Genomic DNA, 21,386 nt, shown 5'->3' on the forward strand with positions numbered 1-21,386 from the left:
TCTTTTCTTCCCTCCTCCCCTCTTTATAGACTTTATGGGGTGGGAGGAAACTGGGCAGCATTGCCAACTTAACCAAACAAATCTAGCTTGATCTGTTCCTCTGTCTGCCCTATTTCACCTCCGCTGAGTCCTTGTTTTTCATCAAGTGTGTGATGTGTTTACCATGATGATTTGGTTTCCCTGCCTGTGGACATGTCTGTGTTTTTTGTAAACGAGTCACATCCCGTGATTTGCTTCATCACAGTAAGGTGATATAAGATGAAGAGTTTGAGATGTTTGATCCGTAGTATTGTCAGAGCTGCCTTCTTGGCAACACATCTCATATCACAAGCTTGACTTTAAACCAGGTGCAATCTACACCTCCACGAACTCAAATAGAGAGAACAACAATGGTATCTTTACCAACCGTTGCAGAAATAATACACTCTTAATAAAATAAGAAAACTGCTTCAGCCTCAAAATTGAATTGGGAGATAAATTCAGCTGAGTGAGTTTGGAGAAGGCATTTATTACAATATATTTAGATTTTGGTCAACACAGTTGGTTGTGAGTATGTTGAAAAACACCAAGGTGGAATCTACACACATGTGAAAAAAGGTTGTGAAAGTGCTTTTTTAAAAAAGTTTTGAAAAATACATTGAGTTTTGCACTGCTCATTGTTGCCATCTAGTGTCACATTAATATATTGCACTTTACAACACATTTAAAACGTTTTATTTGCAGCTGTGTAGCTGAGTCCTAAGTAAGCAAGGTGCTATCTTTCCCTGGGCTATTAGTGCTGGAATTATGCAAGTTTTCAAGTTTCATAGAATTCTGCAAGTGCTCCTGAAATAGTGGTACCTGCCCGATAGAGCCCTATGTAATTCGAAAGCTTTCATATTTCCACACCAAAAGTCCAATTATATTGCCTGGGAAATTTTCTCTTTCTTTTGAATGAGCAGGCCTTGTTTCATAGACTTCTGCCACCTGGTGCAGGTGTCAGTTTCAGGAATGCAGCTTGCTCAAAGAGGACAGAATCATCTCTCCTTCCCATCTCCCCCGTCTGTTATTACAGTAGGCAGTACAGTGATTTGCTGACAATTTTGTGAATGAGGCGAGATTTGAACTGAGGATTTTGAAGCCCACGGTCTTGTCTCTGCTTGCATGACTAGTTTTTCTATTCCTGCCTTGCTTCTCCATTCGCGGCATCCATGCAGGCCAGTTTTGCGCCTGTTTCCTTTAAAGTGAGGCCTGCTGAGCTCAGTGGGATTTAACTGCTAGATCTCTGTCTTTCTCAGAGCTGATGAACAATTTGATCGCCCAGAAGCCTGCATGCAGCTTCAAGTATACTAAATACTCGGCTTTTAATTGAAGTCTGAAGCGAAGCTGCTTAACTGCATTCTTCAAAATCTGTACTTGATTTGTGGATTGTCCCCACTGCTGCTGCCACATTATTTGGCTTTTAAGCCTGGTACAGAATGTTGACCCCAAATTTATTGTCTGGAATGGGGCTGTGGGCTCATGTCCCAAACCTTTTAAATACCTAGCAAGGCTCCCTCCAGTCAGATAAGAAACAGCACTGATCAGCTGTTCAGATAATGGGAAAGGGTGGGGCGTGGGTCTGGCATTACGGATGTGCAAACATTTCTGAGGGATGCACACATCACCCGCTGGCAGGAGAACTGCGTCATCTAGAAATGGATACCTGTCCCCTTGCAAGTACAGTGGTACCTCAGGTTCAAACTTAATTAGTTCCAGAGGTCCGTTCTTAACCTGAAACTGTTCTTAACTAGAGGTGCGCTTTCGCTAATGGGGCCTCTTGCTGCCACTGCACCGCCGGCACACGATTTCTGTTCTCATCCTGGGGCAAAGTTCTCAACTCGAGGTAACTCTTCCAGGTTAGCGGAGTTTGTAACCTGAAGCGTTTGTAACCTGAGGCGTTTGTAACTTGAGGTACCACTGTATTGCCCTTGCTAGATCATGGTAAAAGCGCTTTGCCTCTCTGGTGGAAATTTGGCATGGCAGGATGCTGTGAGGAGCAGAGGACAGGAAACTTTCCCTTAAGCCAGGCATGGCCAAATTTGGCCCACCATATATTTCAGGACTACAACTCCCATCATCCCTAGCTAACAGGACCAGTGGTCAGGGATGATGGGAATTGTAGTCCCAAAATATCTGGCAGGCCGAGTTTCGCCATGCCTGCCTTAAGCTAACACCCTCTTGTGATCTTGTGATCCAAGCCCAATTGTGGATAATGCCCTACTTCCCCAGCAGTCCTCTCACATGCTCCAGAAAGGCTTTTAGGGAGCTGCCAAGGGAGAGACGGGCAGGAAACTTTCCTTCCATGAACTTTAAGTCCTTCTCCCCTCCCCACTGCATGAGTGGTTTGGGTTGGAAATGTGTTCCATTTGATCATTCTAGCATGCGTGGAAGACTCTACATCCTAATCACATGCTTATCCTTGCATGCCACTATATATAAGAAAGAGGTGACTATTAATGTGTTATAATCAGTGCTTTTTTCTAAAAAAAAATGTTTAGGGATACTCTCATTTAGACTCGAGAAAACCACCATTTTATAGTTCAAATCGGGGAAAATAAATACAGCAAATGGACAAAGGTACAAAGAACATGCATTACCTCATATTACACAGCTCCCAGTGACTTCCACATTGGCATAAGGTTGTGTGCACTAACATCCTCCCAACTTTCATCAGTAAAAACACCACACATCCACGTCCCACACTGCTTCACACATTAAACGCTCACTTCTGTCTGAGGCTCAGGAAACACTGGGAAAGGAAATGAGGCTGCCATCAGAGGTAGCAACTGACAATTCACCATGCTAGAGAAGAATTTTTTCAAAAAATATTTTTTGTTTCCTCTCCCTTTAGATTCACAAAATGTTTAGGGCTATGCGTCCCGCCCAGAAAAAAAGCACTGGTTATAATTATAGATTATTACACCGATAGAACTGTTTTTTAAAGCATGCTGGGAAAGAGGCATTTTTTCTTGCTTTGATTAAAAGAGAGAGCAAGAGAATTTCTCAAACCTACCTGGCATGTGAGCTCAGGACACTAGAGCGTGGTGGCATGATGCCTTTGCAGCAGATGGCCTAACTCAGCAGGAGTGCAGGTCACCTGTTTTAACCTTGTTTTCTCACTCTTTTCTCACAATAATAGGCAGTCAGTGCAAGTTGTTGCTGGTTTGTTTGCTTTTTAATGGTTTCAGGCTGCCCGAGGCTCGTGACCATGGTTTCCATAATTTCGATTTTAAAATCTGTTCCTACTGTATCGTGATTCAAACACGGCCCCATGGTTTTCACGCCGCATTCTGCAAAACCCTGAAATCCTGCAACGAGAGCAGCGCTGGGAGCAGGCAAGCTTCCCAGTATGACAGCCTGTTCACCAGTCCCCATTTCCAAACTGGCAGCAGCAAAATTGCTGGGAATGTCCTAAGCGGCAGGGTGAATCCCAAAAATGCTCGCATGCGCCACGCATTGCATGAGTTGTGCGCCCTCCAGAATCTCTTACAACGCGCAGCGCTTCCTCAACAGGAAAGTCTGCATGGAAGGTGTTCTCTGTGTTAAAAACCACGGAGTAGTGCTATATTATAAATGTGTTTTCTAACCCCACCCAGAAGGTCAAGTTTGATCCAGTTTTTTCAACCTGTGCACATGTCAGAAAGTAATAATTTGCGGCGGCATCGCATTGAGTTCAGTCTGTGTTTGAGGGGTTCATATTGTTCTCTTCCTTTTGTTTTGTTTTGTTGTTTTGGGCGGGTTTGTTCTCCTCTCAACTGTACAGGACAAACAAAGGTCGGGACATAAAAACTATTAAGTCTCTGCGTGTTCTGCGAGTCTTGAGGCCTCTGAAGACCATCAAGCGGTTGCCCAAACTCAAGGTATTTTTGCTTTAACTTGTGATATTCCCTCAGATGAGTCACCTTTGTTCAGGGCAGATCCCCCCTGAGCAATGTCGGGCAGTCGCTGCCGTTGCCAGCTGCCTTTTTCGTTAAGTGTATACCTACCTGAAGGAGCATCTCCACCCCCATCGTTCAGCCCGGACACTGAGGTCCAGCGCCGAGGGCCTTCTGGCAGTTCCCTCATTGCGAGAAGTGAGGTTACAGGGAACCAGACAGAGGGCCTTCTCGGTAGTGGCGCCCGCCCTGTGGAACGCCCTCCCTTCAGATGTGAAGGAAATAAGCAGCTATCTTCTCTTTAAAAGACATCTGAAGGCAGCCCTGTTTAGGGAAGTTTTTAATATTTAATGCTGTACTGTTTTTAACATTTGATTGGGAGCCGCCTAGAGTGGCTGGGGAAACTGAGCCAGATGGGCGGGGTATAAATAAATAAATAAATAAATATTATTATTATTATTATTATTATTATTATTATTATTAGAGAACACTTGTTCTGCTAGCATAACAAAGAGCAATGGAGAACTGGGATCTTATCCCACTAATGGTTGTGTAGAATAGGAAGATTTGGCAGGTACGATTCAACCAGATCTGGATTACCAAGTTAGTTGGTGTACATATCGTTTTAGCTGCCATGGCTGCTTCCCAAGGAATCCTGGGGACTGCCATTGGGTATGGCAGACCCCTACCCTTTCTTGCAAAGCTACAGTTCCCTAGATGGCCTTGCAGTGACTGTTTAACACCTGCGGTGAAAAGATACGTCCTTTGTTTTGCAGCGATGAGAGAAGCTTTACCTGCTCAAATCTCTCTTTTTGATATAGCTCTTACAAGAGCCTCTGTCACCCTCTGCACTGCCAGAGACGCTGGTTAGGCCTGTTCTTCCTTGATTTGCACTTTCTGTACGTGCTGCTTGCCTTGATGCGGGTGAAGAAAATGCTTTGACAAAGGAGGCCATTTGTGTCCATGGTTGCTTTTCCCTATGATGAATCGCACCTTTTGGGTTTGCCTCCCCCCTCAGGCCGTCTTTGACTGCGTCGTAACTTCGCTGAAGAACGTCTTCAACATCCTCATTGTCTACAAGCTCTTCATGTTCATCTTTGCGGTCATCGCCGTCCAGCTCTTCAAGGGCAAATTCTTCTATTGTACGGACAGTTCAAAAGATACAGAGAAAGACTGCATGTAAGTATATTGCAAAGCATCTAGCCTTGCATCGTGGCACAATGACACTTACCTCTGGTTGGGTGCCTTTGCAGGATGGCACCAGCATCAGCCCAGGATCCGGTGGGTACACTAGAGGTAAGGGGTTTTCTCCAACCTGGGTGAACCCTTTGACCAATGGAAGGCAGGTTGTGGTGCTGGTACGCCCCCGAGATGGATCACACTGAGCCGGCAGACTTTGCCCCCATCCACTCCATGGAGATAGATGATAGATAGATACATTAGATAGATAGATAGATAGATAGATAGATAGATAGATAGATAGATATTACTGTTTTACAATTTCAGATATTCATTTTACATTCTTAAGATACCAGTGATTTCCCTTCTCTTTCCATGGTTCATTTTACATATCTTAAATCCCTGCATATTTTACAAAAACTATACCATTCAGTAGTCCATTACTGCATCCATCAAAACTTATTTGCACGGTTTAATTTTTCTTAACACTGCCAGCATTTTCAGCTGTACACAATTATTTTCCATATATTCAATAAACGTTATCCAATCTTCTCTAAATGTATGTTCTTCTTGTTCTCTTATTCTATTTGCCAAGTCTGCAAGTTGTGCGTATTCTGTCAACTTAAGTTGCCATTCTTCTTTGGTTGAGACCTCACTCATTTTCCATTTTGGGGCTAAAAAAAACACGGGCCACAGTTGCTGCATACATTAATAACCTTTTCTGACACCTGGGGATTTCATCTTGAATTATTACCAACAAAAAGGAATCTGTTTTTTGGGGGAAGTAATTTTAAAGATTTTTTCCAATTCATTATAGATCATTTCCCAATACTCTTTTACCCTTTAACCCCATGGACATTTAAACCCGAGGGCCTTCTCCAGGTCCTCGTCCAGTTCATCCCTTTCAGATCTATAGTTCTATGATGCTATGACCCAAGGTCCAAAACTCCTAGGAGAAGCATGGATTCTTATCCTCATTTTTCTTTAGAGCAGGAGGCTTGATTTTCATCTGTCGGTTTTATCTTCCTTCAGGTTGCACTAATCCTACTGTGGTGGAGCAAGGACGGACACCCAGGTTTTACCTGTAATCTCCCTGCTCTAAACCACACCTGGATATAAACCTCACTGCAAGACTCAGACTATCTGGGCCTGTCTCAGTTCCAGAGGGTGCTGGAAGGTCTGTTTTTGGAGTGAAAGATGCTCACAGGGGAGGGAAGATGAACCATCTTGGAATCGGCTGCCTGCCACCCTGTAATCCTCTCCTCACTACCACCGGCACTTCTGCCCCCAACTCAGCACCCTTCTGACATTAAAAGCCTGGGCGGTGTGAGACTGACATTCAGAGAAAGACTGTGGGGAGGTGACTTGCAACCAGGGGGAGGATTTCAGAGCCTCCTCTCCCTGTGTGCTGTGTTTCACACCTGATTACTCTAGGAGTCATCCATCCCCCTGCCTGCTTTGGGCAGGACCAGTTTTAACAAAGGCTGCCGCCACCAACACACTGGTTGTGCACTATAGACACAGCATTGGCCCGCCTTTGGTTGTCTTCTTCCTGCTTCTCCCCTTTCTCACTCCCTTTATTTTATTTCATATTTTTTTTAAAAAAAGTTTATTTGGTTTTCAAATTAAAGTTTTACAATCACATATCCAATATATAACATAGAAACAAGATTCCAAGGAATCTCCTTGACTTCCAGGAGAGCCAGTGTGGTGTAGTGGATAAGAGCAGTTGACTCGTAATCTGGTGAACCAGGTTTGCGTCTCCGCTCCTCCACATGCAGCTGCTGGGTGACCTTGGGCTAGTCACACTTCTTTGAAGTCTCTCAGCCCCACTCACCTCACAGAGTGTTTGTTGTGGGGGAGGAAGGGAAAGGAGAATGTTAGCCGCTTTGAGACTCCTGAAGGGGAGTGAAAGGCGGGATATCAAATCCAAACTATTACTCTTCTTCTTCTTCTTCTTCTTCTTCTTCTTCTTCTTCTTCTTCCTCTTCCTCTTCCTCTTCCTCTTCCTCTTCCTCTTCCTCTCCTTTGTGGGTCCTATTGTTAATCATTTCCTCCTGCATCTTTTATAATAAGCCAATATTTTTACATCTCCATTATGTCCAAAATTCACCATTAAACTACAAGTGTTATTCCAATCCTGCTTACAGTTTTAACTGTTTACAATGGTTTTTAAGATAAATTATATTTTCCCCCATTCCTTATTGGTCTTCCTGATTTCTGATTCTTTTTTGCCAATTCGGCATAATCCATCAACTTGATCTGCCATTCTTCTCTGGTCGGGACTTTATCTTCTTTCCATCTCTGGGCCAATAGCATCCAAGCAGCTGTGGTCCCATACATAAATGGTCTTTTCTGCTCCCTTGGGGTCCTCTTTCGCACACTTACTTGGCCGAGTCAGGACTTAAGACCCCCCTTTCAAGGAAAGAAAAGGAAAGAATCAAATGGCCCCATATTATTATTGTCATTATTATTATTTATGAAATGTATGTACCATACTTCCTTGAAGGATCACAGGGTTGTTTACAGTATCGGCTTAGACCTCTTTCACCCTGACAGTGTGGCAGCGAAAGGCTAATCACCATCTCTCTCCATCTTACAGAGGCCACTATGTGGACCACGAGAAAAACACAATGGAAGTGAAATGCCGAAAATGGAAGCGCCATGAATTCCACTACGACAATATCATGTGGGCTCTGCTTACCCTCTTCACTGTCTCCACCGGAGAGGGGTGGCCGCAGTGAGTATTTCCTTTTGCCCTTTCCAGTGAGGTTAGTAGCGGAAGCGTTTGAGCTTAGCCTTAACTAGTCCAAAACATAATGGAACGCCTGGCACATTTATGTTTCAGTGTCAAAATTAAAAATTCTTGACATGTTTTTATGAACTATAATTGTTGTTGTAAACCACAATGGTGTTTTTTTACATGGTGGCATATACCATATTTTTCGCCCTATAGGACGCACTTTTTCCCCTCCAAAAATAATGGGGAAATGTGTGTGCGTCCTATGGGGCGAATGCAGGCTTTCGCTGAAGCCTGGAGAGCGAGAGGGGTCGGTGCGCACCGACCCCTCTCGCTCTCCAGGCTTCAGGAAGCTATCCGCAAGCTGTGGGAGCCCAGCGCGAAGTCGCACAGCTCTCCCACGGCTTGCGGAGAGCTGCCTGCATCCTGAAGCCTGGGGCGTGCTGAGCTCAGCGCACCCCAGGCTTCGAGCTTTGCGCAGCTCTCCCACGGCTTATGGAAAGCTGCCTGCAGGCTTCGGGCTTCGCGCAGCTCTCTGCAAGCCGTGGGAGAGCTGCGCGACTTCCCTGTTCTGGGGGCTGGGGTCAGGGGAAGCTCGGGCTTCCCACGCCCCAGCCCCGCGCCTGGGGGAAAAATAATTTTCCCCCCCTTTATTTCCCCCCCCCAAAAACTAGGTGCACCCTATGGGGCGAAAAATACGGTAAATATTTTTCAAAAATAAATAGATATATAGATAGGCTGTTAAACTGGGCCGCACGTTATTTTTGTGCAGTGTTCTAGGAATGCTCTGAGGATGGTTGAGCCATCAGCAAAGGGTAGGTGATAGCTCAATCAGTAGAGGGTGATGCTCTAAATCTCAGGTCACGGGTTCAAGTCCCATGTTGAACAAAACGTTCCTGCATTGCAGGGAGTTGGAATAGATGACCTGTGTGTTCCTTTCTGGCTTTATGATTCTATGTGACCTTTCTTTCTTTCTTTCTTTCTTTCTTTCTTTCTTTCTCTCTCTCTTTGTGTTCCCAGGGTTCTGCAGCATTCGGTGGATGTGACTGAGGAGGACCGCGGCCCCAGCCGAAGCAACCGCATGGAGATGTCCATTTTCTATGTGGTGTATTTTGTGGTCTTCCCTTTTTTCTTTGTTAACATCTTTGTGGCTCTCATCATCATCACTTTCCAGGAGCAAGGAGACAAAATGATGGAGGAGTGCAGCCTCGAGAAGAACGAGGTAACGCTGCAGCGCAAATGGGGCAGGCCTGTGGTGAGAGAGGGGTGGCATTGTTATTTATTGCTTGGGAAGCTAGGCAGATACTTCCAAAGCATTTTGAACACTATTCCAGTGCTGGCTAGAGGCATCTCATGATTACAGTGGTACCTCTGGTTGCAAATGGGATCCATTCTGGAGGCCCGTTCGCAACATCAATAGAACGCAACCCGCAGCGGCGCGTCTGCACACATGCAGGTTGCGATTCGCTGCTTCTGTGCATGCACGTGACTTCATTTTGCGCGTCTGCGCATGCGCAAGCAGCGAAACCTGGAAGTAACCCTTTCAGGTACTTCCGGGTCGCTGCGGGACGCAACCTGAAAAAACGTATCATGAAGCTAATGTAACATGAGGTATGACTGTATAAGCTGGGAAGGGGATACTTTTGTGAGTTCGCAACAATACAATAATTAGAAATGGGGGTAATAATTTGGATGCCAACTGACAGTCTTCTTCTTCTTCTTCTTCTTCTTCTTCTTCCAGAGAGCATGCATTGACTTTGCCATCAGTGCCAAACCCCTCACCCGCTACATGCCGCAAAACCGGCACACCTTTCAGTACCGGGTCTGGCACTTTGTGGTCTCCCCATCGTTTGAGTACACCATTATGGCGATGATAGCACTGAACACTGTGGTTCTAATGATGAAGGTGAGGAGAACCTGGGGCGACATTGACCGGCTTCCTGGCGATTACAGTGATCTGGCACAACCAGAAAGTTAACGTTTGAGCGTGGTTGCCACCTGGGAGATGCCTTCTCTTCCCTCCTGATTCAGCTCCTTGGCTATAAAACAAAGCAATTAAGAATTGTGAATGATGGGAAGCACCTGAGCAGCATTTCACACAGATGGGGAACCTGGTGCCCTCCAGATGTCATTAGACTACATCTCCCATCAGTCCTGACTGTTAGACGTAGAGCTTGGGGATGATGGTAATGGGAGTCTAGTAACACCTTGAGAGTCAGAGGTTCCCCACCCCTGGATTAATTTGATTGTTCGCATCTCTCTGTGGTCTTGGGCAAAGGTTCTTTCCCAGCCCTGCTCCCTGGGAGTGCCAGGGATGGAAGATGGACCTTCTGTGTGCAATTTTAATATCAAGAATTGTCTTCTTATTGATCTTATGTAAGTTACTCTGGGAGCCTTTGCTGGCTGAAGAGTGGGTAAAAAAAGCATTAAATGAAAAAGAAGCATATGCTCTACCTCCAAGCAATGGTTTTTCCACATTTGGGGATGCAACTACGGATCACTTTTATCCTATACAGTCATACCTTGGATTTCAAACGCCTTGCCTCCCAAACAAACCGGCTCCTGAATGACCGAAACCCAGAAGTGAGTGTTTGGTTTTCGAACGTTCTTTGGGAACTCGAACGTCCAACACGGGTTTTGCGGTTTCCAATTGGCTGCAGGAGCTTCCTATGGCCAATCAGAAGCCATGCTTTGGTTTCTGAACTTTTTGGAAGTCAAATGGCCTTCCGGAACAGATTCTGTTCGACTTCCAAGGTATGACTGAATTTTGGATGGACGTCTCAAGTCATTTAAGCATACATACGTTAACTTAAATATTTAGTGTGTAAATGTGACCAACGCTTATTCTCAAGCATGGATCCTATGCACATGTATACAGGAAGCCATCACTTCCTATGTGTCCTTGTCAAGTGTGCAGTTTTTGTCGAACCTGAGCTTGCTGCCATGCAACGTGTGAAGCGTCTACCTACAGCTTTTGAAAGCACTGTTCGCTAATCTGTTTAGCAATAATATCATAAGACCACACTTGATGTGTGTTTCAATTGTGCTTTCAAATGTTTTCATAACTTCCCCTCATATGCGCATATATATATGTGCAAGCGCACACGCACACCCCATCAGTTATATTCTCATAGGTTGTGTAGCAACTGCCTTTCTTCTGTGCTACTGGCAATTAATTCCACAGGCCTTTATCGCTTCCCACACTTTGTAATCAGAATGGATGTCCCAAGCAGCTTCACAGTGAATAAAAAGCCACAGAGAATGCCAAACTGGGTAAAGATGTGTTGATGGATCTCAACCATAACTCTTGCTATAGGTAAAGGTAAAGGGACCCCTGACCATTAGGTCCAGTCGTGACCGACTCTGGGGTTGCAGCGCTCATCTCGCTTTATTGGCCGAGGGAGCCGGCGTACAGCTTCCGAGTCATGTGGCCAGCATGACTAAGCCGCTCCTGGCGAACCAGAGCAGCGCACGGAAACGCCGTTTACCTTTCCGCCAGAGTGGTACCTATTTATCTACTTGCACTTTGACGTGCTTTCGAACTGCTAGGTTGGCAAGAGCAGGGACCGAGCAACGAGAGCTCACCCCGTCGCAGGGATTCGAACCACCGACCTTCTGATCGGCAAGCCCTAGGCTCTGTGGTTTAACCCACTGTGCCACCCGCGTCCCATAACTCTTGCTACCAGCTGCCAAATCAGTGAATTCCAGGGCAACGAACAGGAACAGAACTTGCTGACGAGTAACTTGATTTTTAGTTAGCTTTATTATATACAGCAGAGTAAAGCACAGCTTTGTACAAGTTACTATATACACAGACGAGATTCAAACTCCTACTCCAAACTCAACACTCCAACAACAAAACTGCTGTGTCTTACTGCTTATAAGGAAGAACTTAGCCAATCACCACCTGTTGCTAGGCTTCCCTGTCTCCAAGCAGACTTCTCATGTAACCTGTTTAACTTGGCTTGTTGCCAAGTTAATGGTTCACTCCAAAAACTGCTCATACTCAACGTCTCAACAAGATGTTCAAACAAACCAGTTCTGTAGAAGCTGGGCATTGTTATTCCAAATCAGAGAACTCTATGTGCGGATGTTTCACTTGATTTATCCAACATGTGTGGAGTTTTGTTTTGCTTTAGTTGCTAACTGAATTTTGCATCCAAATTACACATGGGAAAATATAACCTCTTGGGTGTTTGTTTTAATACAAGTGGGACCCAGGATATTCTGACTCTTCTTTTCCTTCTCTCTTTCTCTTCGCAGTACTATTCTGCTCCCTACACCTATGAACTAGCTCTGAAGTACCTGAACATTGCTTTTACCATGGTTTTCTCACTGGAATGTGTCCTGAAAATTATAGCTTTTGGCTTCCTGGTGAGTAACAGAGTTTGTAGGGGGTGGGGCGATTAGCATTTTGGTGATGGTGATTTGCATCAAATAAAAATGCCCTGCACTGCTGGATCATATCAATTGTTTTTATCGAGTTAGTTAAGTAGCGTTTCTCCAACTTGCCCAAGTTCCCAGAAGTTTGAAGGAAAGCTATGACAGATGTGGCTCTTCTTTGCTCCCTGGGTATCCTACAAACTGGATGCCAGATTCTGGAGGGATATATTTCATGAGGTCCCTGGAGAGCAAGTTATGTTTATGATCCATTGTGCAATATATTTGACATGTGTTTAGTTACTGGAATCTGTTAATGAGCGTGTATGTGGTCTGACAGTGTTGAACTGGGATCTGTAGGATCTCAATAAAAACCCCAGCTTTGTTTTAAGACAGGCTTCCTCAATCTCGGCCCTCCAGATGTTTTTGGCCTACAACTCCCATGATCCTTAGCTAGCAGGACCAGTGGTTAGGGGTGATGGGAATTGTAGTCTCAAAACATCTAGAGGACCGAGGCTGAGGAAGCCTGTTTTAAGAGATTCCTGTAATCTCTTGTCTATTTTTTCTTCTTTATTTCTGTCTCTTTTTTCCTGCTTTTCTTTTTTCTCTTTTATCCCTATGTTCTTAGTGTATGTAGATCAATGTTTTAGTTTTCGACCTCCCCCCTAAAAAGATATTTGATATTAAGCTTTGCATTTCTCTTTATAAATCCTAATAATCCCCCCAAATTAAATTCCTTATGTTGCCATACACACACACCCACACACACACACACACATTTTTATTGATTTTTTTAAACATATCATTTCCAACAATCATTTAACATAAATTCTTACCTTACACAATATTTTAGACTTCCATCAACAACCTCTGAAGATTTTCCGTTCTTTAGCACTTATTCTGCATTTCTTAATTTCTCTATTACTTTTAATTATCATTAAGTAATAATTCTCTTAATAATCTTCCTTGCAATATTTCACATAATCCTCCTTACAGAACTTCTTGCAGTCCTACGAGCATAATCTGTTTATTACAATTGCTTTTTAGATAGTTCAAATATTTACTCCAGTCTTCTAAGAATCTCTGGTCCCGCAGGTTTTGAAGTCTTCCTGTTAATTTGTCTAATTCTGCATAGTCCATTAATTTCATTTGCTACTCTTCTTTCATTGGTAATTCTTCTTGTTTCCATTTCTGTGCCAACCTTATGTTGCTTTGGCAAAAAAGGGTGGCATATCCATTCTGACCCTTAGTTTTGGGGTGAATGTTGTGCTATGCCCCTCTTTGATGTGGGTCCACAGGATAGAACAGGAGGCGCCTGTTCCACCAACTAGAATGAGAGCAAACCCACCAAGAATGTGAATTCCATCAATAAATATAAACCAGTTATGGTGAATGTACCTCATACAAATGTATGCTGTCCCTTGTTCATGGGATTGGTTTCAGCTTTTCTTCGTACAGGGTGAGTCTTTTACAAGTGGCCCCATGGAACATGTGTACTCTGTATCCATGGGGCCTCTTTTAAAGGACTCACCCTATATTTGCTGTTACTTGGATGTTCACACCATGGTTTATTCTTCCCCCTCCCCCCGATCTTCCCTCAGAATTATTTCCGCGACACCTGGAACATCTTTGATTTCATCACCGTGATTGGCAGCATTACAGAAATTATCTTGACGGACAGCAAGGTGAAATTCTCCTCCTTTCTATTGCTCCTCCTTTGAGGGGAAGTTTTTAATGACTGGTGTTTTAAGGTACTGTATTTTTGATCTTCTGTTGGAAGCCGCCCAGAGTGGCTGAGGAAACCCCGCCAGATGGGCGGGATATGAATAATAAAGTATTATTATTAATAATATTATTATTGGAATTCAGGGCACAGAGATAGGTGTGATGCTTTTTGGCTTGCTTTTGTTTAAACTGATTGATCTCTCCCCATCTCTCTTTCTCTCTGTGTCTATTTGAAAGCTGGTCAATACTAGCAGCTTCAACATGAGCTTTCTGAAGTTGTTCCGGGCTGCTCGTCTCATCAAATTGCTTCGCCAAGGTTACACCATCCGCATTCTGCTGTGGACTTTTGTGCAGTCCTTCAAGGTAAAAAATGGCTGACCGCTCATCTCCTTCCCAAGATTTGTGAATTAAAAACTCAGACTTGACATACAACTTCTCAGGGCACCTTTTGCGCTAAAGGTGGTCCGTGCTGCAAACCAAAGAATCCATCATCCGCTAAGCGCATGTTTTGGGAGGAGAGGAGCTGTTCCTATGAGTGCCGGATTTACGTATAAGCTAAACAAGCTATAGCTTAGGGCCCCACTTTCTTGGCCCCCCCAAAATTTAAAATTTGTACATTTCCAAAATATAAGATAAAAAACAAATAAAATAAAACTAGCATACAGCAACTGTGTTTTGTGTAGGCTCCTATGATGTAAATAATGGGCCCCGCCTGCTAGCCTGCTCCCTAAAATATCCCTGGTTTACTCATTTCTGTGTATAGGGTGTCGACATTTTGCTTGTGCAAATGGCTTTAGATACCTATTACCGCAGGTCTGTAAATTGCCATATAGCATATATTCAACACAAAAAACAGCTGGACATATAAAGGGCCCCATTACCTTCAGTAGCTTAGGGCTTCATCAAACCTAAGCATGGCTTCTGATTGGCTGCAGGAAGCTCCTGTAGCCAATCAGAAGTTGCAGAAGCCACGTTGGACGTTCAGCTTCCAAAAATAGTTTGCAAACTGGAACACTCACTTCCAGATTTGCAGCGTTCAGGAGCCAAAACATTTGAGAACTAAGCTGTTCAAAAACCAAGGTACGACTGTATATGCCACCTTGAGTTCTTTGGAGGAAAGTTGGGATATAAATGCAATAAATAATAATAACAATAAAAGCCACCATTTTGCTGTAGCTCCAAGTAACTCTGAAAGTGAGCTAACTCACCAGATTTCAAAGGAAAACAAAATGTTTGCCTTTTTGTTTGTTTGAGCTTATTATTTGAATGATTTTTTTATAAAAAAAATGCCGGTGTTAAACAACTTGGGCACCTCAATGTTGTTTAACATTGTCTTTTTGCAGCCAGCTTGCAAAAATACAAGATATTTTAAATAAATTATGTGCATTTAATACAACAAAACCTTTCATTGTCTGCATCTTTCAGGCCCTCCCCTACGTCTGTCTCCTGATTGCAATGCTCTTCTTCATTTATGCCATCATTGGGATGCAGGTAAGGCACCACCTGAAAGACCTAAGACTCTGTGTCTGGCAGGTAAAGGAGCTAGAGGCTGTTTATGAGGTTTGAGGACAGAACATATTGATCATGAGTAATAACAATAATAGTTACCATTAGGTGCTCAATTGATGATGATGATGATACAGTGGTACCTCTGGTTATGTACTTAATTCATTCCAGAGGTCCGTTCTTAACCTGAAACTGTTCTTAAACTGAGGTACCACTTTAGCTAATGGGGCCTCCTGCTGCTGCCGTGCCACCGCCACACAATTTCTGTTCTAATCCTGAAGTAAAGTTCTTAACCCAAGGTACTACTTCCAGGTTAGCGGAGTATGTAACCCGAAGTATTTGTAACCTGAGGTGTTTGTAACCCGAGGTACCACTGTAATAGTAATAATAATAATAATAATAATAATAATAATAATAATAATACTTTATTATTTATACCCCACCCATCTGGCTGGGTTTCTCCAGCCACTCTGGGCGGCTCCCATCAGAATATTAAAAACACAATAAAACATCAAACATTAAAAACTTCCCTAAACAGTGCTGCCTTCAAATGTCTCCTAAAAGTCAGATAGTTGCTTATTTCCTTGACATCTGATGGGAGGGCGTTCCACAAGGCGGACGCCACTACCGAGAAGGCCCTCTGCCTGGTTCCCATCAGATGTCAAGGAAATAAACAACTATCTGACTTTTAGAAGACATCTGAAGGCAGCCCTGTTTAGGGAAGTTTTTAATGTTTGATGTTTTATTGTGTTTTTAATATTCTGTTGGGAGCTACCCAGAGTGGTTGGGGAAACCCAGCCAGATGCGTGGGGTAGAAATAATAAATAATGATGATGATGATGATGATGATGATGATTATACCTGCAGAGCAGTTTCATTTGTCGTCCTACCCTGAGTTGTTCAATCTGGTATTCAGCCATGCAGACTAAATGAGAGATTGCCCCTTTAAAAACAAAAAAGGAGTATAGAATTTACTCTACTTTTCATGTGAAGGACTGCTTGCCAATTAGCATGATCTGGAGCAAACCCTCCCTTGAGCAGCAAACAGTTTGCAAGAGGCTTTCCTTTCCATGGAATTAATGCATATTTCCGTTGCCCCATGTTTGCTGCAAGTCAAAGAGACTTTGCAGGTTTCTGGCACCCTACGAAAACCTGTTAACCAGAGACAAAAGTAGCATAAGTGAACACACCGTTAGCAGTGATGGCATTTTCACGCTGCCTTTCATGTCTCTGGCTGCAAAAAGACACAAACCTCTCTTCCTCCATCTACAATTATCTCCCTTGCCCTAGTGCCATGGGACTTTGGAGGAAGTAAAATAAAGAGGTAGTCAGGACTTTGTACACTTCGTATTAACCCAACTGGGAGATTGCTGTATTTGTCGTTGTCAAATCTTCTCCACTGGGTTTTCATTTCTCTGTGCCTTCAGGTTTTTGGGAATATCAAACTAGATGAAGAAAGCCACATTAATCGCCACAACAATTTCCGCAGCTTTCTGGGCTCACTGATGCTTCTTTTCAGGTAAACGGACTTTTGACACTCATACAAGGGTTCATTCCAATGTTTTAGGTTAAAATGTGACATTGCCTTTACCAGTATGATTTCAAAAGGTTTTTGGAAGCTGTTCTGACAAATAATGGACTACCTGCCTACTTGCTGCCAAGCTGAAGGAGGGCATCAGTAAAGTTCCCCTTTGGGCAGCTTACCATTTTGGACTCACAGGTGTCCATGGAGGCGCAGGTTAATTCTGTGTCCAGGGCGGCTGTCTACTAGCTCCATCTGGTACGCAGGCTAAGACCCTCCCTGACCGCAGACTGTCTCCCCAGAGTGGTTCATGCTCTGGTTATCTCCTGCTTGGACAACTGCTATGTGATCTGCGTGGGGCCACCTTCAAAGGTGACTCGGAAACTGCAATTAATCCAGAATGCAGCAGCTAGACTGGTGACTGGGAGTGGCCGCTGGGACCACATAACACCAGTCCTGAGAGATCTGCATTGGCTCCCAGTACGTTTCCGAGCACAATTCAAAGTGTTGATGCTGACCTTTAAAGCCCTAAACGGCCTCGGCTCAGTATACCTGAAGGAGCGCCTCCAACCCCATTGTTCAGCCCGGACACTGAGATCCAGCGCCGAGGGCCTTCTGGCGGTTCCCTCACTGCGAGAAGTGAGGTTACAGGGAACCAGACAGAAGGCCTTCTCAGTAGTGGCGCCCTCCCTGTGGAACGCCCTCCCTTCAGATGTGAAGGAAATAAGCAGCTATCTTCTCTTTAAAAGACATCTGAAGGCAGCCCTGTTTAGGGAAGTTTTTAATATTTAATGCTGTATTGTTTTTACCACTTGATTGGAAGCCGCCCAGAGTGGCTGGGGAAGCTCAGCCAGATGGGCGGGGTATAAATAATAAATTGTTGTTGTTGTTGTTGTTGTTGTTGTTGTTGTTGTTGTTATTATTATTACCTAGAAAGGACAGTTTGACCCCAAAGGGCTTTGTGGACAATGTGTATTGTTTGTTCTAGCTGAACTAACAGGCAGGATTTACAAGAATTTGGATCTCCTAATGAGTTTGCAGCTGTAGTCACTTCCTAACTTTTGACTCCAGTTAACGCGGGTGGCGATGTGGTCTAAACCACTGAGCCTCTTGGGCTTGCGAATCAGAAGGTTGGTGGTTCAAATCCCCATGGCGGAGTGAGCTCCCGTTGCTCTCTCCCAGCTCCTGCCAACCTAACAGTTCGAAAGCACGCCAGTGCAAGTAGATAAATAGGTACCACTGTGGCGGGAAGGTAAATGGAGTTTCCGTGTGCTCTGGCTTCCGTCACGGTGTCCCGTTGCACCAGAAGCAGTTTAGTCCTGCTGGCCACATGACCCGGAAAGCTGTCTGTGGACAAATGCCGGCTCCCTTGGCCTGAAAGCGAGATGAGCGCCACATCCCCATAGTTGCCTTTGACTGGACTTAACCATCCAGGAGTCCTTTATCATTTTTTTTTACCTTAATGCCCATACATGGTAAAACTTTTCATTGCCAAAGCTGGAGACACAGCTATCCTGCTAGAATGACCACAACTACATATAATTAGCATCCCATGCACACCCCCCCCCCCATTGGCTCTAATTATCCATTATGTTAAGTGTCCTCCCTCTCGTCTTTCTAATGGAATGTAATCAAATCAATAAGTTAATAATGACATAAAGACATCCTATGCTTAATTTTACGTTGAGTTGAACCCCATAGAAATAGGATTTTTTCCCTTTGCAAAGTAAGCTCAACAACTTTGAGCTGATCCTCAAAAAAGGGGCTTTTCCCCTTTGCAAAAGAAGCTGCACAACTTTGAGTTGATCCCTCCCCCCAAACGGGGCTTTTCCCCTTTCGTCCTCTAAAAACTAGGTGCGTCTTATGGTCAGGTGCATCTTATGGAGCGGAAAATACGGTACTGCTGGAATCAAATCACAGTCTGCTCCGATGTGGCAGAGGTTGGCTGATGCAAGAAGCAATTAATTGCGAGGGATTTGGTGAATGAAGCAGTAAACTTGGAAGATGTGTTTGTTCTGCGTGCAGGAGTGCCACAGGGGAGGCGTGGCAGGAGATCATGCTTTCATGCCTGGAAGGGAAAGGATGTGAGTCGGACACCACAGCAACATCTGGGCAGAACGAGAACGAGCGATGTGGCACAAATCTGGCATACGTATACTTTGTCTCCTTTATCTTCTTCTGCTCCTTTTTGGTGAGTCCCACTTCCCTTCCCCTTTGCCCCTAATGGAATCCAGAAGGATCCTCCACATGGAACAGAGAGGATTTCGCTGTCATTGTGCCACATGCAGAAACCTGCTTGGCAGTATTTTTTTCTCTTTTTCTCCATCTATTTATATTCCCTTCTGCTCTCTTCTGCTTACCCCTGTCCTCTTTCTCTTGTTGGATAGATGAGCCTGTCATTTTTTGTTTCTCTCAGTTCCTCATCTTTCCAAACTTAAAACTTGGATTGTAGTATTTCCACATTGGTTTGTGTAGTTTTTTTTAAGGGTCTTGTGAAAATAGGTCGGGATCCTAGTTCACATTTCTCCCGACAGACACATGTTTGTTTGCAACTTTGCCTCAATGCACACAGTTTTTTGCAGGCGATTTCCTCTAATGACATACATTTCTCTATGCCGTTTTCACTAATATATGGAATTTAAGCACATGTTTCCCCAATGTGTGCTTTGGTTGAATCACAAAATGAATTATGAAATATGAATTTCAAAGGATGGCCACATATTGTGTGGGGACTTATAAATTCGGTAGGTTTGCACTGAAATGTGAACTGTGCCAATTTCTCTCCAGACTCTCCTTCTTACACGTTCTTCTTGTTTCCTCCCTACTTAAGATGCTCAATCTCTTTGTGGCTGTCATCATGGACAATTTTGAATACCTGACTCGAGATTCCTCCATCTTGGGACCGCATCACCTTGACGAATTTGTCCGGATTTGGGCAGAGTATGACAGAGCTGCGTGGTATGTAGGCACCCCCTGTTTTTAAGCCCTCTGCAAAATCTGTTTAGAAATGATGCCCAAGACAAACAGGATGGAAGGGAATTAACCCTTCAGGCTCCAAATGTGCCTATGAGAAGCCCCCTAGATGTTGCATAGGAAGATGTTTTGCTTACCCAAACAATGCAGAGTTTGAGCTGGTCTGAATTAAGGGTTAAAGCTCAGGTTTTATTTATTAATATTTTCTAAGGTCAGGGTTTTCTGCATTTTTGTGAGTCCTATAGTAATGGTTTTGTGAGCTGCCTCTGGGAATCCCGTGAAAAAAGAGCAGTTCCCCATTTCATGAAGCAGTTGGGTCTGCCAGAGATGCACCCATGTTTCTTGCGGCAAACATGCCTGATGTGAATGGCAAACAAATATCCTATACCAAGCGCACTGAGGTGAGCCGTTGTGTGATCAGAGCTCTGGTGTGTGCAAGATCGTTTGTGATTTCTTTTTTGCTTTTATTGTGGCATCTTTTGGGGTCTGCAGCATGGAGGTTGCAAACAACTCCTTGCACACACTTCTACATCTGAGTGGCCACCCTCTGGCTGGTGGTCTTCACTACTCCCGCCATTCCCCCCAAGGCATGCTTCAGAAAATATTGTTTTCTAGAATGTCTCCCATGGGTGTTTCAACATACTTGCCTGACCCCAGTGTCCCAGTAGGATAGTGCTTAGCCTGAACTGGCGTTGACATTTGTTTGCCACCACAAGTAAGCTTTTGAGACCTCAGATTTCCCGTCAGAGAACTTGAAAGCCTTTTTATGTTGATCTTTCTCCAAGAACTGGCTTGGACCACCCTGAGATCTCAGTCCTTTTAAAATCAGAGTGAATGTTCACATCTCTAGAAAAGCGATGGGTCCTCTCTGGAGCTCTTGCAATTCTGGAATCTCCTTAATTGCCATTGCCTACCTGAAACCTAGTTTTATTCTTTTACCTGAATTCATCGAGTTTGCTGTGATCCTGATATTATTAGTTTATGGTGCGTGACCTTCTGTATTTTTTCAGCCATAGTTCTTTCTTCCTTTGCAATGATGTAAAACAGTGGTGTCCAATCTTTTTTCAAAGAGGGCCAGATTGGATGAAGTGAAGGGCCGCGAGGGCCAAGTTGTTGAGGTTTTTTTTTAGGATTTTACCCCAGGAAATGAACTGCCACAGGGGCCAGAATAAACTGACCGGTGGGCCGGATTAGGCCCCTGAAACGAACTTTGGATATGCCTGATGTCAAGCCTTGAATGTAACACAGAATGTGGGTTGTAAAGAGCAGCTGATATTGATTATCACCTTTGAAATCAGAGCTGAAACACAGAGTCAGGAAAAATTCTCAACACTGTAGCTCTCATTAGGCTATTCCACTTTGTCATACACATTGGAGGTTGTATCTTTTAAATGTCCCCATATATAAAAGATTTCTGCACATAGATATCTAGAACATCAGGAACTACTGCCTTAATACGCTACAT

At 44.0% G+C, this 21,386-nt stretch overlaps 1 protein-coding gene across 1 annotated transcript in view; it reads left to right on the forward strand.

Moving 5' to 3' along the window:
• Window positions 1–21,386, forward strand: part of CACNA1E (calcium voltage-gated channel subunit alpha1 E) — a 434,559-nt gene that overhangs the window by 366,097 nt on the left and 47,076 nt on the right. Inside the window, exons 25-36 of the mRNA XM_081010251.1 lie at window positions 3,785–3,881; window positions 4,915–5,075; window positions 7,678–7,815; window positions 8,836–9,037; window positions 9,557–9,721; window positions 12,079–12,189; window positions 13,797–13,880; window positions 14,158–14,283; window positions 15,346–15,411; window positions 16,854–16,945; window positions 18,974–19,139; window positions 19,779–19,906. Of these exons, the coding sequence (XP_080866377.1) occupies window positions 3,785–3,881; window positions 4,915–5,075; window positions 7,678–7,815; window positions 8,836–9,037; window positions 9,557–9,721; window positions 12,079–12,189; window positions 13,797–13,880; window positions 14,158–14,283; window positions 15,346–15,411; window positions 16,854–16,945; window positions 18,974–19,139; window positions 19,779–19,906 (1,536 nt within the window). The remainder of the gene's footprint in view (window positions 1–3,784; window positions 3,882–4,914; window positions 5,076–7,677; window positions 7,816–8,835; window positions 9,038–9,556; window positions 9,722–12,078; window positions 12,190–13,796; window positions 13,881–14,157; window positions 14,284–15,345; window positions 15,412–16,853; window positions 16,946–18,973; window positions 19,140–19,778; window positions 19,907–21,386) is intronic.

Source organism: Podarcis pityusensis (genome assembly GCF_964106645.2).
Source record: "Podarcis pityusensis genome assembly, chromosome: 6".
Taxonomy (NCBI): domain Eukaryota; kingdom Metazoa; phylum Chordata; class Lepidosauria; order Squamata; family Lacertidae; genus Podarcis; species Podarcis pityusensis.